Below are 15,354 nucleotides of genomic sequence, written 5' to 3' on the forward strand. Positions count from 1 at the left end.
ACAATCTCTGTAACCACTGATGGTAATGATGCTAAATTTAGTACTTTTCCATTTGCAAAACACTTTCAGTGTAGTGGTGAGAGGACTCCTGTTTCTTGCTTTTTCTCACTTTCAAAACAATTCTCTCCATGGAGAGCCACATTTCCCACCACCCTCAGGCAGCAGCTCCATTTTTGCCCATTTTCTTACAGATAGTTGAAGTAGTGGAGAGAAATGAAGAAACTCATTTGTTTGTTTTTCAATACAAATTTACATAAAATCTAGAGAAATGAAAATGTTTCACTAAGGCACTAAGCATGCTTAAATTTCCTGAGTAAAAAGACAGCTTGGTTACTGTCACTTATGCTTTCAAGTTTTGCCTGAGTTCTTCAGAAAAGCCCGATGTTCTCTCTGAGGAGACTCACCCCTCCTCAAGCTCGTCCCCCAGGCTGAGAGGCAGCAATCGCCACAAAGCTTGGCTTTTCTCACACAGAATCCTTTAATAGGAAGTCTCCATGTTGCAAATCAGAAATATGGAAGTTTGATGGAGTAATGAAGAAAGTAATGTCAACAGTAGATAATTTTCTTCACTTTAAGAATCAAGATCTAAATTCAGAATCAAGATGTTTAAGCCCTGAAGGTACGGGGCTTCTAAGGCACTTTATAAACAGCAAATAACCATAATGGGGGGAGGGGGGGAAGTGAGGAGGAGGAGGAGGAGGAGGAGGAGGAGGAGGAGGAGGAGGAGGAAGAGGAAGGAGGAGGAGGAAGAGAAGAAAGTAGGAGGAGAAAGAAGAGGAAAAGGAGAAAATGAAGTTATTCTGAAGTTTTCAAAACTCAGTCACCTTGATACTGTTATTAAGGATGAGCAAGGGAAACACTGTGTCAAATATAACAGCACAGAATTTGGAAGTCCACATCATTTGCATTCACTTCTCATGGGAAACAATTCAGGCTTTGCAAATTGTCTTTATTTGGTCTTATTTTACCCTTTATGTGCTAATGGCGGGGCTTATCCCCACCCTAGTCTCTACTGGAAAGTAAGACATGCCTCATCAATAGGACAGGGCATGTGCCCACAGCACAAATTCAGAAGTCCCAAGCAGCAAACGCTTGCTATTTCAGACCTTCTCCGTGCTGGGAGGAACGTAGCTTTGCCCCCTGGTGAGATGCCACTTCTGTGCTTCCTACCATAAATGAGGCCCACTCTTGTGACACCGCACCCGGCCGACCATGTTTACCTCATGTTCCCTTCCTCAAGCATCACTGAGCGCTGCCAAGCGGCTGACATTCCTCAGCTCCGAGGAGCCTACTGTCCAATCAAAGAATGGTTTCCTCCTAACCCGCGGGGGCAATGAACCCAAGATGTTTGTTCTATAAAACCAGGATTACAGCAAGGAACCCCACTCTTTAAAAACATGAACTCTTGGAAGTAAAAAAAAAAAAAAAAAAAAAAAGTTTGCAAAATGAAATTCAATTAAGAAGGATAAGAAGACCATAAAAAAAAAAAAAGGAAAGGGCAGGAAAAGCCTATAATTCACCATTAAAGAAAATGCTGGGAGACAAACACGAAGAGAACAAGCTTTCATGTACAGGAATGGCCCCGGCAGCAGAGTTCAAAACACAGTTCTGGCCCCTCCAGATGTCAGCCGTGAATGAGATCATTAACAGACTCCATGATGTCAGGTTCAGGCTTCTTGGAAACGTGCTGGGACGCTCCACGCACTCTTTTGAACTCTTTGTATCATCTCGGGCCTTATCCTATGAGGGCTCAAACCCCCAGGAAGCTTGAAACTCCCCTCCCCCATGGGCCTGGATATAACCCCATTTATGCTCTCACACCGCGTGGCAGTCACATGAGAAGGTTCTACAAGAGAGACCATCTCCTTTCAATAGCAATGAGAAATGCCTTATAATAATAAAAGTGCTCAGTAAAAATGAAGAATTCCCTACCTTGAACACATTAAGCTGCTGGTTGATGGTCTCTGTTTCCATAGCAACGGGGCCCTGAGACTCCTCATGTTCTTCGGCCTTCTGGAGCAGAGTAGAGAATTCCTTCAATTTGCTGTAGAAATCGCCGAGACGCTCAATTGTCCCTTCCACCTGCTCTTCTCTGGCTTGTGCTCGGTCCAGCAACTTCTTGCACTGTTTGCTCAGAGCCTCCAAGTCCCTTTTGATTCCCACAAGGTCAGGAGAAGTTTCTTCCGTGGCCAGCATCAGCTTGCAGGTTTTGTTGGCATTGTCGTTGCTAGCTATGAGGGCTTCTAGTTTCTTTAGGAAGGCCGTAATAGCCTCCTTCTGCTTTTGTAATGTGTCTACATCTCTCCCCACGGGGGCCATGCTGTCCAGTTCATCATCAAACTCTGCAAACTGGGAAAACATTTCCCGGATGGTATTCTGGAAATGTCCAATGCCCTGAAGCTTGGTTTCTAAGAAGGAACACTTCTCATCAACCTGCTGACTTAAGACATTATGCTCTTGAGCTACGGTTTCTGCCTGTAATAAAACATCAGAGGCGCCCTTTGAGTCGGAGGCCTCTGCCACAAGGTCCCGTGCAAGGCCTTTGGCCAAATCTACCTGTTGCTTCAAGGCCTGGAGTGATTTCTGCTGAGTCTGCAGCATGGTCAGGTATTTGCTACTGTAAGCCTGGGGTCCCAGAGAATCATGGACCTCCAGCTGCTCCTTTGCACACTGGAGCTGCCTCTTCGCTTCTTTGGACACCTCTTGAAATTCTTTAAACTTCTGGGCCATGTTCTCCAGAGAGAATTTCTTAGTGTGAAGTTGTTCAGTGACCATGTCTACCTTCTGGTTCAGTGATTTGTTCTCATCTGTTACCACCTCTTTGTCTGTCTCACAGACACTGAGCAAGCTGTTAGCTGCGTTGTTCAGCAATTCCACCATCCCGAAGTGTTGGTCCATCTCCTTCTGCAGAGACTTTAGCTTGGCAATAGACTTCTCTGTTTCAGCAGGATCCAGGTAAAACTTGATCTCCTCCAGGTTGCTTTGACATTTGTCTATCCAGGGCCGGAGAGTTTCCACGTGTTCTTTATGCTTGAGGGCTTTCCCCAAGCAATCTTTTACCTTGTCTTCTCTTTCTTTCACCTGCTTATTAAATTCATCCCAATGGGTTTTAATTGTGTTCAGTTGTGACTGTAAGGCTGCCTTCTCAGACCCTTGTGTTTCTAATAACAGCTTCTCGCCTTCTGCAATGGCTTTTTCATAAATACTAGACTGAGTAGTCAACGTTTTATTAAAGTCTTCCTGATCTTTCATTAAGGACTCCAAGACATCGAGTTTAGCTGATATTGGCTGAGACTTGTTTAGTTCCGCCTTCTTTGTATCCAGCCACGCCTGAAACTCTCTAGACATCTGCTGAAACTGATGAGAGCTGGCACAGGCTAACTGAAGGTGCTGGACATGATTCTCTAAAAATGAAATGACAGGCATGTTATTTTACATCAAAATGCTGACTTAATCTATGAGAAGCCAAAAAAGGAAAATCACCAAATACGTGTACAGGACTGTCTAACAGCTAGCGTTTTCTCTGCACTGACTATAAGAACTACAAGTGAGCACAAGTTATCAGCAAAGGGGGTAAAGGGAGCCAGAGGTAGGGGCAACAACAACAACAAGACAGTCAGAGTGAGGAGGGGAGATGATGGGAATCAGGGACACTGCGGAAAGGTGCAGGGTGGTGGAGGACAGGCAGAGGACAGTCACGCGCTGTCTGCTCTGCGAGGTCCTCTCCATTCCAGGAAGTGGAAGTGACAGCTGCTCACAGTTCCAAGAATGCTGATAAGGAATCCATCTCTTATCAAATATGACTGCTTCACTTCTCTGACTTGTACGTTATCATGGAGACAATATAATGAAGCCCATAGGAACAGCGTGGGTTTGAGTCTCACCTCAACCTCTCCGGACCTGGGGAACCCTGGGCTAAGGATTAAACCTCAAAGCCTCATTTCCCCAGATGTAAATGGGCAACATTCGTAAACGCTGTTGTGGCCCTTGAGGGACAGTACATAAGTTCTTAGCTTAATGACTGTATTTATAAAAACGTCCATCGTGCCCTAACCGGTTTGGCTCAGTGCGTAGAGTACTGGCTTGCAGACTCAAGGGTCCCAGATTCGATTCCGGTCCAGGGCATGTACCCTGGTTGCAGGCACATCCCCAGGGGTAGATGTGCAGGAGGCAGCTGATCGGTTTCTCTCTCTCATCAATGTTTCTAACTCTCTATCCCTCTCTCTTCCTCTTTGTAAAAAATCAATAAAATATATTTTTAAAAAATAAATAAAAGTGGCCAAAACCAGTTTGGCTAAGTGGTAGAGCATCGGTCTGTGGACTGAAAGGTCTCAGGTTCGATTCCGGTCAAGGGTATGTATATTGGTTGCGGGCACATCCCCGGTAGAGGGTGTGTACGAGGCAGCTGGTCGATGTTTCTCTCTCATCAACGTTTCTAGCTCTCTATCTCTCTCCCTTCCTCTCTGCAAAAAAATCAATAAAATATATTTTTAAATAAATAAATAAATAAATAAAAGTGTTCATCACAGTAATAATTATAATCTCAATAGCTAATATTATCAAATAAATGAGTAAGTAAATGAGTAAGCCTCGCTGATGTGATCAGTAAACAAACCCAACCAATTGAAAAGTATGAATGGAGTCTTTACTCGGCTGCAAGACGCCTCGTATTACTTTTCAGGCAGGACAGAGAGAGCAGGTGAGTGTGCTCTTCCCAGGCAGGCCCCTCTGATCCCAGGCCGTCCCTGCTGCTGCCTGGGACAAGCCCTGGTCCCCACGCCACGGAATCGGGGCCACAAGAGGGGAGAGGGAAGCAGAGCCCCACGCTTCTCTTTCACACATTCCTCTGGGAAGGTGGATGTCTGACAGAGTCAGACAAAAATAGCTGCTGATGAGAAAACGAGGAAACCCCTTTTCGGTAACGGGATTCATCTGTGTATCTGGTGACACAGGTGTGTCACACAGCAACAATATTTACGTCTTTTAAAAATCAAAGTGGAATACAGGAAATGTGAACGGGCCTTCCTTCGTTAGGTGGATTTTGCCAACACTGTCCCGCCACTGTCCGTGTGAAACGACCCTCACTGTGTGTGTCCATGCACACACCTGCTCTCCACACACTCGTGTGCGCGGCCCTCTCTTCACACATGCTCCCGATGGGGACAGATTCTCTCTAGGATCCCAGGTTCCTGGCAATAGCTGGGGAATAGGCCACCTAAGATCTCTATTTCCAGGAAATGGGTGTGTGAGAAGAAGAGAGACAAACCTGCTCTCTGTTCAATATCCTTGAATGACTTTAAGATGCCTTCTAGCTGCCTACTGAGTTCTGCCTTCAGGTACTCCTCTTTAACCAGCGCTGACAGCTCCTCACAGAGGGCCTGGGCCGCTTGTATCTGCTTCACCTCCTGCTCTATTTCCTGCTTCATTTTCTGGGCTGTTTCCAACTGCTGGCTCATAGCGTCAGGGTGCGTGCTCACGGCCACACTGCTGCTGAGTTTGTCGTCCAAATCCCCCAGTTTATCAGAAAGGCTTCTCAGCAGGCTTTGATACCGGGTGCTTTTGACAATGGCTTGGTCGATCCAGTCACATCTGTCACTCAACTGTCCTGTGAGGCTGTCCCATTTCTGGGTCACAGCCGCCAGCTGCTCTCTCACGATCCCATGGAAAGCAGGGTGTTCACCAGGTCGGCTCAGGATGCCCTGGCCCGCTGCCGTGAGCTGCTCATACTGAGGTTTCCGGGTATCAAACTCTTGCAGCAGAATCTAAGGTAAAGAGGAAATGAGGGTAAATAAACACTCAAGTCATGGAATAATTAAATGCAGAAAACACAGCTCTAAGTTTCTAAAGAGACAGAAATGCTACTTCTCTAGTTTTTTCTTTTTGAGGTTTAGCTACTGCTTTCCTACTTTTGATTTTGAGGGCAGTGCCATTACCTTAAAGTAAAGTAATCCAAAAAGCTCTGGTACTTCACAGAGATACCAAAATAAGTTCCCCCAAAGGGGAAAACAAGGCAGATAAATATTTTAAGCAGTCTGGGCAAAAGGAACAAAAATTCATGTATGAATTTCCATATAAAAGGAAAACACTGCTATTGGACAAGTTCCCACTGCACTAACCCAGATTTGTTGTTTTTCTCTTTGTAGGATTTTAAAAAATTACAGCATTTTACACCAACGGGAGTTAGACTAGATTAACTCACGGTGCATTGATTTACAAAGGTTTCTTTGAACGTAAGATTTATTGACAGTCTTTATAATCGTGGTTTTAAATCATGTTGCTCAGAATGGTCTCTCATAAAATGAGAAGACCCAAACATTTTATTTTTCTTTAGTTAATAGGGGTGTCGAACTCAATCAGAGAAGGGGCCAAAATCTAAAATCCAGCCTAAATCGTGGGCCGAATGGTTTACTGAACAGTCATAAACTGACAATGTCATAAACTGACAGCGGAGTGCAGTGATGACAGCGCGGTGCGGGCCACATTGCAAGGCCTGGCAGGCTGGATTTGGCCCGCGGGCCTTGTGTTTGACACATGTGCTTTAGTACAATATTTTATCTATCTCTGAGAGACTCCCAGGATTGGGGGCTGTTACTTCTCCCTAAATGTTTATGCACAGCTTTTGTTTCCATCCTCTTCACATGGTAGATGTACATGGATTTGTATCTTTCAAGTTCAGGGCCAGCCTCTCTGCTCTAACACCACTCCTCACCCGTACAGAAATCTCAACCCCAACAGAGCTTCTGTGATTCCAGCCGACTTAAATGTCATGGATGTTTTATCCCTTGTGGATTTATTCACTTATAATTATTCTAGTCTAACTAACCCCCTAGGCTTCAAGGTTCCCTCTCTGCTTCCCTTATTCTTTCTCCTCTTATTCAGTTTCTCCCCCTCCACACCTCCATCCCCGGCAAGACTGTATTGCATGAAGTTTACAAGTTTCATTATCATGCTCAAAATAAACAAAACCTCAAAGGAGGCATTTCTAAACAATAAAAAGCATTTACTAGCTTCTCATAAAAAAATGTTATTACTTATACAATCACATTAACACTTCAAAGATGGCCCTTTGTAACAGGGTCTGGGCAAACCATAATCCATATGAAATGATCAAGGGTCTTAACCCACCCCTGGGCTCAGTAGGCTACTCTGGGATGCCTCACAGCTTTCGTCCTCTGGGGTTTATCATTAACCTCAGGACGGTATCTTAGGGGCATCGGAGACATTACAAACACACTCCACAGCCCTGAAAGCACATACTCTCCAAAGCTAATCTATTTGTAATGAAAACATTTGTCTTGTTAAGTCAAGTAATACTCACCTGCACCTGCTGCTTTTGTGTGTTCAGCATATTTGGGTCAATGGACAAGGGCCCAAGAACACTGATCATCAGTTCTTTTTCCACAAGCCACTGTTTTAACTGAGCCTCCCCGGTCTGGAACTGAGTTAGATTGTTAGAGGATTCTTCCAGTTTTTGTTGTCTATCAACTGTCAATTTATTGAGTTCTTGCCACTTAGAGTCTGAAAGAAGACAGAAAACTGGTGTTTGGTTCTTATACATTTAACATGATTATATCAAGGAAGACTCCAGGATGTGACTCAAAATGTAATAGCTATCACTCTGCATTTGTAACTTTTCTTACAGAGCTGATTAAAGTCTAAGCTAAGAGAATTGCATTTATTGATACAGATTTTATGGCCCTGATGGTTGTCTGTGAACTGAAGTAAGAGGAAAGTAAATGTGAATCTGATGTTAGAAGATAACACAGAATATGGAATATTCCTTACAGCAAACAAGATCTTGAGCTCCCTCATTCCTTCTAGAAGTTCTCTAGAGTCTGTTAATCCAATTATAACTGACCTGCTAGAACAGTGGATATTAATTCTTTCATTTAATAATTAAATCTCCAATGATCAGTTCTAGGCAAGTGATTCCCATTTTTAAAAAATTTTAAATTTTATTTATTGATGAGAGAGAGAGAGAGAGAGAGAGAGAGAGAGACAGACAGACGTCAATTTGTTGTTCAACTTATTTGTGCATTCATTGGTTGACTCTTATAAATGCCCTCAGCGGCAATCAAACCTGCAACCTTGGCGTATCGGGATGACACTAACTCAGCTTCTCAGCCAGTGCTGTGACCCTAAAATTTTTATATCTGTACTCAATCATCCTCTTCTATTCAAGTTGCATGTAAGTAACCAGATGCTTGAAAAGTACACTAAGAAATCTCATTAAACTCAACATTAATAAAACACCAAAACCTCATTACTTGACTGTGGTGATAAACAAACAATATAATATACAGATGATGTATCATAGAATTGTACATTTGAAACCTATGTAATCTCATTAACCAATGTCACCCCAATGCATTTAATTTAAAAAAAAATTTAAAACTCACTATGCTCCTATCAAAATTTGTGGACTTTTCTGACTTTTATATTTATTTCAAAGGTTATTCTCTCTCTGTCATGTCCCTGAGATGCAATAATTCAGAATGTTATTTTATGACTCTCCTATATCGTTTGTCCTAAAACCTCAAACCCATCCTTTACATTTCCAATGCCTTAACTCCATTTTGGTCCTCACCATGGTTTGCCTAGAGACCAGTGTCTCTCAAATTTTAGCTGCATTAAAGTCACCTGGAAGGATGATTACCACAGGTTGCTGGGCCCACCCCCAGAATTTCTGATTCAGGAGGTCTGACGTGGGGGCTGAAATTTTGCATTTCTAACCTGTTCCCGAGTGCTGCTGCAGCTGCTGCTCCCAGGAACATACTATGAGAACCTCTGAAATGACCTAAACTGAGGCCCGAGAGCCACATGAGACTCTTTGGCCCCTTGAGTATGGCTCTTCCACAAAATACCATGTGTGGGCGCGCATGTACAGTGCCATTGAAACTTCTGTGCCCATGCACAGAAGTCGGTTTTCAGCTCTCAAAAGAAATTTCAATCGTTGTACTGTTTGATATTTGGCTCTGTTGACTAATGGGTCTGCCGACCACTGATCTAGACTACCAGTCTTCTAACTATTTCCCCTGCCATTAGTGTTTCTCAGCTGTAATGCATTTGGTTCTACAATAATTTCTCTCTCTCTCTCTAAAAAAAAAAAAAAAAAAAAAAAAATCACTTTTACATATGTCACTTCCTAGGCTAAAATGCTTGAATAATTAACTCCTCACCACAGATGATAAAATCTGAAGACCTCTGCTTGACATTCAGGGCATTCTTCCACAAAATGATCCTTGTCTACTAATCTTAGAGGGGTTGCACTTCAAGATGAATCCTCAGATCCAGCCCTGCTGATCTTAACCAATATCACCAAACTGGCTTCTACTCACACAGGCCCATTCTGGCATACTCTACCTCCTCTCCATGTATTCCAGGTCGACCCTTGCTTCCCACGCCTCTGGATTTTACCCTCTGTTAGGAAACTGTTTCCTGTTCCTGTCCCAACCCCCTCCCCCCCTCGCCCAACTGCTCCTGATGGCCTGCTCCTGAAGCCAAGTTATTGACCAGCACTGGAACACAATAGTCCCTCAATAAACATTCACTGAGGGACAGAATTGGTTGATTTGATGGATTTTCTCACCTAACATACCATATACTAAAGGCCTGATTTTAATAGACCCCTCCCCAAAATCCTGTCTAATGGCACCATTCTATAGGGCACTTTGTAGTCACATAATCGGACAAAATAGTAATGCAATTAAAACAATAAATTGAGAGGAAGAAATATCTAAATCTTATCAGGAAACTTTTTTGAAATACACATTCTTCACTCCACCCCTATTGTAAAATCGTAATAATATTCCCCCAAGTAGCTTTGATATCCCAGGTGAGAGCCACTGAATTAGGGACAGTTCATTATAGGGCAACAGGACTCTATGGTTGGATTCAATACACGGTTGAACATTAAGGTCCCTTAGGATAATGAAAACACACTTACAGATTTCTAACTATATCACAGCATATCTGAGTCTAATCTTTAGATAAAGATAATGGGATGATGGAAAGTAAAATGATAGTACTTATCATCAAAGCAAACACACAGCACTATGTGTCAGGTACTCTTCATCTGTGCTGTACACACACTAACTCACTTAATTCTGAAAAGCGATTCAATGCAGTGGGAAAGCTGGTATCATTGTCTTACACTCGTTTTCCATATTGTTATAATGAACAGGGGTGATAAGATAATTAGGCTTGTGAAGATTCTTCACCTAGGAGAAAGAGTTTATATAGGGGCAGGACAACTCTGGAGGATAGGGGAGGATAACTCTGGAGGCCAAACCATGAGACTTCTGTGGGGAGCTCCTTTTTCATGCTGGTTGGGAAAGAGAACAAGAGCATAATGTGGGAGTCCCAAAGGGAACCCCGGGGAAGAAAAGGGAGCCTACCTTTTTTTCAGACAAATAAACTAAAAGGAACATTTAAATTAAAATATAATACAGCATAAACAATTAGAAGCACCAAAAATCTAGTAACAAATAAGCAATAATGAAAACATGTTATTCAACACACAGCATGTTATTAACTAGTGTCTACCTTCTTCATAAAAATAAATTTAATCACCGTGTTTAGCAAAAATCCAAGAGAGACCCACCAGATAAAATAATGCCAAGTTAGCACAATTTAATTTGGAATGACACTTTTACATACGCAAAAATAGACTGTGAAACTGTCAAATAAGTGAGGCTGTTGGATAAATGTTTTTTGATAAAGATTAGGATTGGGGGGTGGAGGGGTAAGACTGAGCTTCTGTTCATGGAGTCAGTGTAACATAACATACCTATTTCTGTCAACATCTGTTTCCATTTGGAGGCCTCAGGAGTGTCTGGGTTCTCCTCCAGCAGCTCTGTCAATTTGTCTTTCAACTCCTGCACCTTGTTTACATTCTGTTTCAGTTCTGCCTCAAATGACTAAGAAGGAGGGGAAAAAATTAAGTAATTGCATTAAAGTACGTCTACTACATCAAAAGACAAGAACACAATTACAATAGGGAACATTTTCTCTAGCATGACCAAAAGAGGAGAAATTCCACTGTGAAATGCTGAAGTGGGTGAGGACCTGGATTCAACAGGGTCTTTCCTTTCCTGCTCCTACTAGTCTCCAATGGTCTGACAAAAGAATCCCAAAGAGAAATGCTATCGTTACAGAGATAACGACTCATCCCCATTACCTAGTAAGATTTTCATATTTTTCTGAAACAACTCCTTTTGGGGAAAAAGGAAGGTGACATCAGAAAGATTGAAATTAATAAGATAATCACAGGTGGAGGTGGGCAAAGGGCAGGAAATGTGGTCGGGGAGAGACTTTGCTTGGGGTGATGGGTACACGATACAGTGTGCAGATGATGTTTTGTTGAAACCTGTATGGTTTTGTGAACCAATGTCACCCCAATAAATTCAATAAAAAATAAATAAAATAAAATCCTTATCGGATGAATCAAACATCTGGTGACAGAGACTGCCAGATTTGAGAATGTGCTAGTGAATAAGCATTTTTCTGGACAATACAATATAGAGTTCAAATATAGGTTAGAGTTTGTAGACATTTTTGCCATCATTGCCTCACTGTAAAACGCTTTTCCCAGTATGGACAGTTGTAGAAAGAAATACTGTCTATGAATGAATGGGGAAGCATGAGCTCCCCTATTTCATACTAGACAGAACAGATCCCTAATACACTTAGCCCTTACATAAATCTTTCCCAATAGCTGACGGGTTAAAATCCCAGACTTAAACTGATTTAAAGGTGGCAACATTGCTTATACCCAAAGGTTCACTCATCTTTATAATGTCTGTGTGCAAAAATAGGTGATTGGTGTAATCAATCTCTACGTAAAGGCACCTTAAACAAAGCTGGCCAATTATTTGCTGAAGTTTATGGAGCAAGAAATCAGAACAGGCCTCCTGAGCACCAGGGCTCACTTCTGAACACCAGTCTGTTCTCTTTCGTGTCTTTAGGAAGTCTCCAGCACATACCTTATTCTGCTCAACTTGGGTCTTCACGGCTTCGGTATCTGTAGGTGTAGGTGCCTGATGCCATTTTGCTGCAGTTTTGTTCATCTTCTGTAACCACTGCATCATTGCACTTGATTCTTCCTGAGCCTTCTGCAATTTGGTGATTTTAGTACTCAGTTCGGCTATTTTGTCCTTAAGTAGGAGGCCAAGATCTTCATAACTGTGGCTTATGTCTGTCATGTCTTTTTTAATAGATGTTAATCCTAAGAATAAGAAAAAAATATTCCGTTTTTAGGACTCGTTTTCAAGATGTTTAGAGAAGAGCTCTAGAAAGAAATGTTGGCTTTATATGATATTCCCCTCTACTTTGTTAATATTAAGCCTATTATGATCAAGTGATAGAATTTTAGAAGTAAAAGGTTAGATAATCTTATTATGCTATTTAGTGACAAATAATTTAGGGATATTACATAATACAAGTGGAATTAAACAGATATTTTAAATAGAATAAAAAACCAAAACCATGAAATATTACTTATTAATTATTCAGGCATCAAACTCAAGGAAGTAGCTTAAGTAATATGTCAAGTGGCAAAATAGCACAAATTAACCTAAAGAAGGAAAATAACCAAATGCCAAACTAAACTGCCGGATTTCACTAATTTCAGATGAACAAAATTGCATAGGATGTCATATAAGTATGATGTTTATAGTGAATGCGACATTTTAACTCAAGTTTGAAATGTCAATATAACTACTGTATACTTCTAAAAATATCTCCTCTAAAAAAAGAAGACCCATTTATTTTAATTAATAAGCACTCAAGAGTTACTATTCACCTTTATTTGCCAAAATTTCTTGGGTATCAGTCCCTTCACCATTTAATATAACTCCACCTGCAAAAATATTAACACTGAAGTCACTTGTCATAAATTTCAATAGTATTTCTATACATTAATAGTAAATGACATTAAATCAAACCCCTGTAAGCAATAATTGTTTAAACATTTTATTACTACTTAAAAATGTAAAATATAGGTAACCCCCCCACAAAAAAATGTTACACACTTTAACAGCTGATAGGTCACTTAATTTTCACTCAGTTTCAGGTTTAACTGATTTGAAATAACAGGTGAAGCCAGATTAAACTTTGATTAAAGAAAAATATCCTGAAGTGCTGCTAGACTATTTTTTAGAGGAATGCATAAAAGATAAAGTTTATGGTACAAAACCAGCAACAGTGGATGAATTTGGATGCATAAATACTGAACGAAATGATTCTTGATGTTTGTGATTCCATTGGTTCATGCTATCAGCAGTGCCTGGACCAGAAGGGTCATCAATTTGAAAATAGGCATTGACCAAAAAAATTACTCATTACTGTAGATTCTTTTAAATTTTGAAAATTAACTACATGTTAATAAATAATGACTTTATAGTCATTCAAAGTGTGTACCCATATTTTGGGACACCCTGTATGATTCAATTTCAAAATTGAATAACCAAAGTGTAAAGATCAAGCCATACCCTGTCTTCTATACAAAATGTATTCCTACAATGGTAACATGATCATCTTAAACATTAGTTTCAGTAAATTTTGAGTATACTACTATACGTTACTCATTAAATATACACTTATAATAATACAATTTTGTGATAAAGTTCCTTTGTTGGTAAAGTTACTTTAATGACAAATGATAAAATCTCTGAAGCTCAGAAGTCGCTCAATATGTGTGCACAAAGCACACACAATTGACGGACAAAAAGAATGTCTGCCTCACTTAAGGAACTGAAAATTGTCTGATGCAGGTATTTAGTGTTCGCATGCATTGAATAGAGGCAGAATGATGTAAAAAGACATGATAGAAAAAAGTAAAAAAAACACACAAAAAACCCTATTACTAAACTCACATTATGTCAACAGAGAGAGGGGAGAGCACAGTGGCTCTGAGTCCTTGGGCTCTGGCTTTCAACTCACCTGAATTTTAATCCCAGTCCCCTAATTATGGCTGTGTGACAGGGCAAATTAATCACCACGTCACCACCCTGGTGGGGACCATAATACCTATCTGGTGAGACCACTGTAAGAATTCAACATAGTAAACCTATTGCCTACCAAATAGACATGGCTCGGTGAGCAGTAATTATTACTTCTCTTTAATTATATAAGCATGTAGCACTGGTACCTTTTTCATCATCAAAACGTTAAACAAATAATTAGACTTTCTCATTCACGTATGCATTGGCTACCTACCCAAAACACAGAAGACATATCCCAAAACTAACCACATGAGAGGAGTCCAAACAAACAGAAACATTTAAATATCTGAGTCTTCACCTAAATGTTGTCCCTTTTTAAAAAAATCACACAAAAAGGCATTTCAGATGGAAGTGCTCAAGATTTATTCCTACTATGTGTAGTAGTTATCAAGAATAGGAAAAAAAAATTTTTTTTTTTTACTATTGCTAATATAAAGTGAGCATAAAGAACTAACACAATTGAATTCCTTTTCTTAAAAATAAACTTGACATTTCAAGAAGTCTGATTGGGAGAGAAAGGGGAGATCATCACTCCATATATAATATGAGGGTTCCCTGAAATGGGATTAATAGAGCGGAATAAATGCTTGGTTGAGAGGCCCAGCTGAATTGTCCCTCACAATGGGGACAGCTGGGGGCTGGGCAGGACAGATAAACCACAGAAACTCTCAGAAACTCAAGATATGTGATCTGCCTTCTGTCTATTCTGTCTTACAAAGAAAACCCGATATTAAATTAAAAACTATTCCCACAACATAAATTAATTTTAGAGACACTATTCATCCGTGAGTCTCCCTTTCTATTGAGGAGAATGGAAAAGGTTGTGATTTGGATATACTGGTTCAACTATTACATACCGGCTTTCTTTGGGAATGGTGGAAGGAAGAAAAGCAGATGGGAATAGAATGAAAGGTCCACTCTACAGAAAAGAACCTGCTTCCTTCCCTCACTTCTCTCCCAGGAGACCAGGCTCCTTTCTTTATCCATTATTTCAAAGAGAATTTTAACATCCCCATTAATTAAGGTTAAAAAAAAAAAAAAAGACACCCAACAAATTGAAATGTGATCTTTCCACTCCCCTAATATGTTGTTCCTTATTCTTACAGATTAATTTGGCTACCTTTTAGCTGCCGTCTTTCATAAAATAAAACATAGAGGGATTTGAAATGTGATGCATACAGATACTTTTCTATGGCACTATTAAACTTAACTTCTAATAGAGGTTAAGATGCCATTTTTCTTGTCACTTTCCCTTTGTATTTCTGAGATTAGTTTATGCATTAAAATCTAAAACGTAACACACAAATAAAATTCACACGCATAGGCCCAATTCTTAAGGTGTTTGCCATGA

The 15,354-nt window shown here is 40.6% G+C and overlaps 1 protein-coding gene across 8 annotated transcripts in view; it reads right to left on the minus strand.

Moving 5' to 3' along the window:
• The window catches only part of DST (dystonin), a 414,275-nt gene that overhangs the window by 91,053 nt on the left and 307,868 nt on the right, over window positions 1-15,354 (minus strand). For all 8 annotated transcript variants that reach the window (XM_084889121.1, XM_084889116.1, XM_084889120.1 and 5 more), the window contains 6 exons: window positions 12,803-12,859; window positions 11,985-12,226; window positions 10,790-10,919; window positions 7,319-7,518; window positions 5,267-5,762; window positions 1,933-3,404 (listed from right to left, as the gene is read on the minus strand). In XM_084889121.1, coding sequence (XP_084745247.1) covers window positions 1,933-3,404; window positions 5,267-5,762; window positions 7,319-7,518; window positions 10,790-10,919; window positions 11,985-12,226; window positions 12,803-12,859 — 2,597 coding nt within the window. The remainder of the gene's footprint in view (window positions 1-1,932; window positions 3,405-5,266; window positions 5,763-7,318; window positions 7,519-10,789; window positions 10,920-11,984; window positions 12,227-12,802; window positions 12,860-15,354) is intronic.

This window comes from Pipistrellus hanaki, assembly GCF_964339955.1.
Source record: "Pipistrellus hanaki genome assembly, chromosome: 7".
NCBI lineage: Eukaryota > Metazoa > Chordata > Mammalia > Chiroptera > Vespertilionidae > Pipistrellus > Pipistrellus hanaki.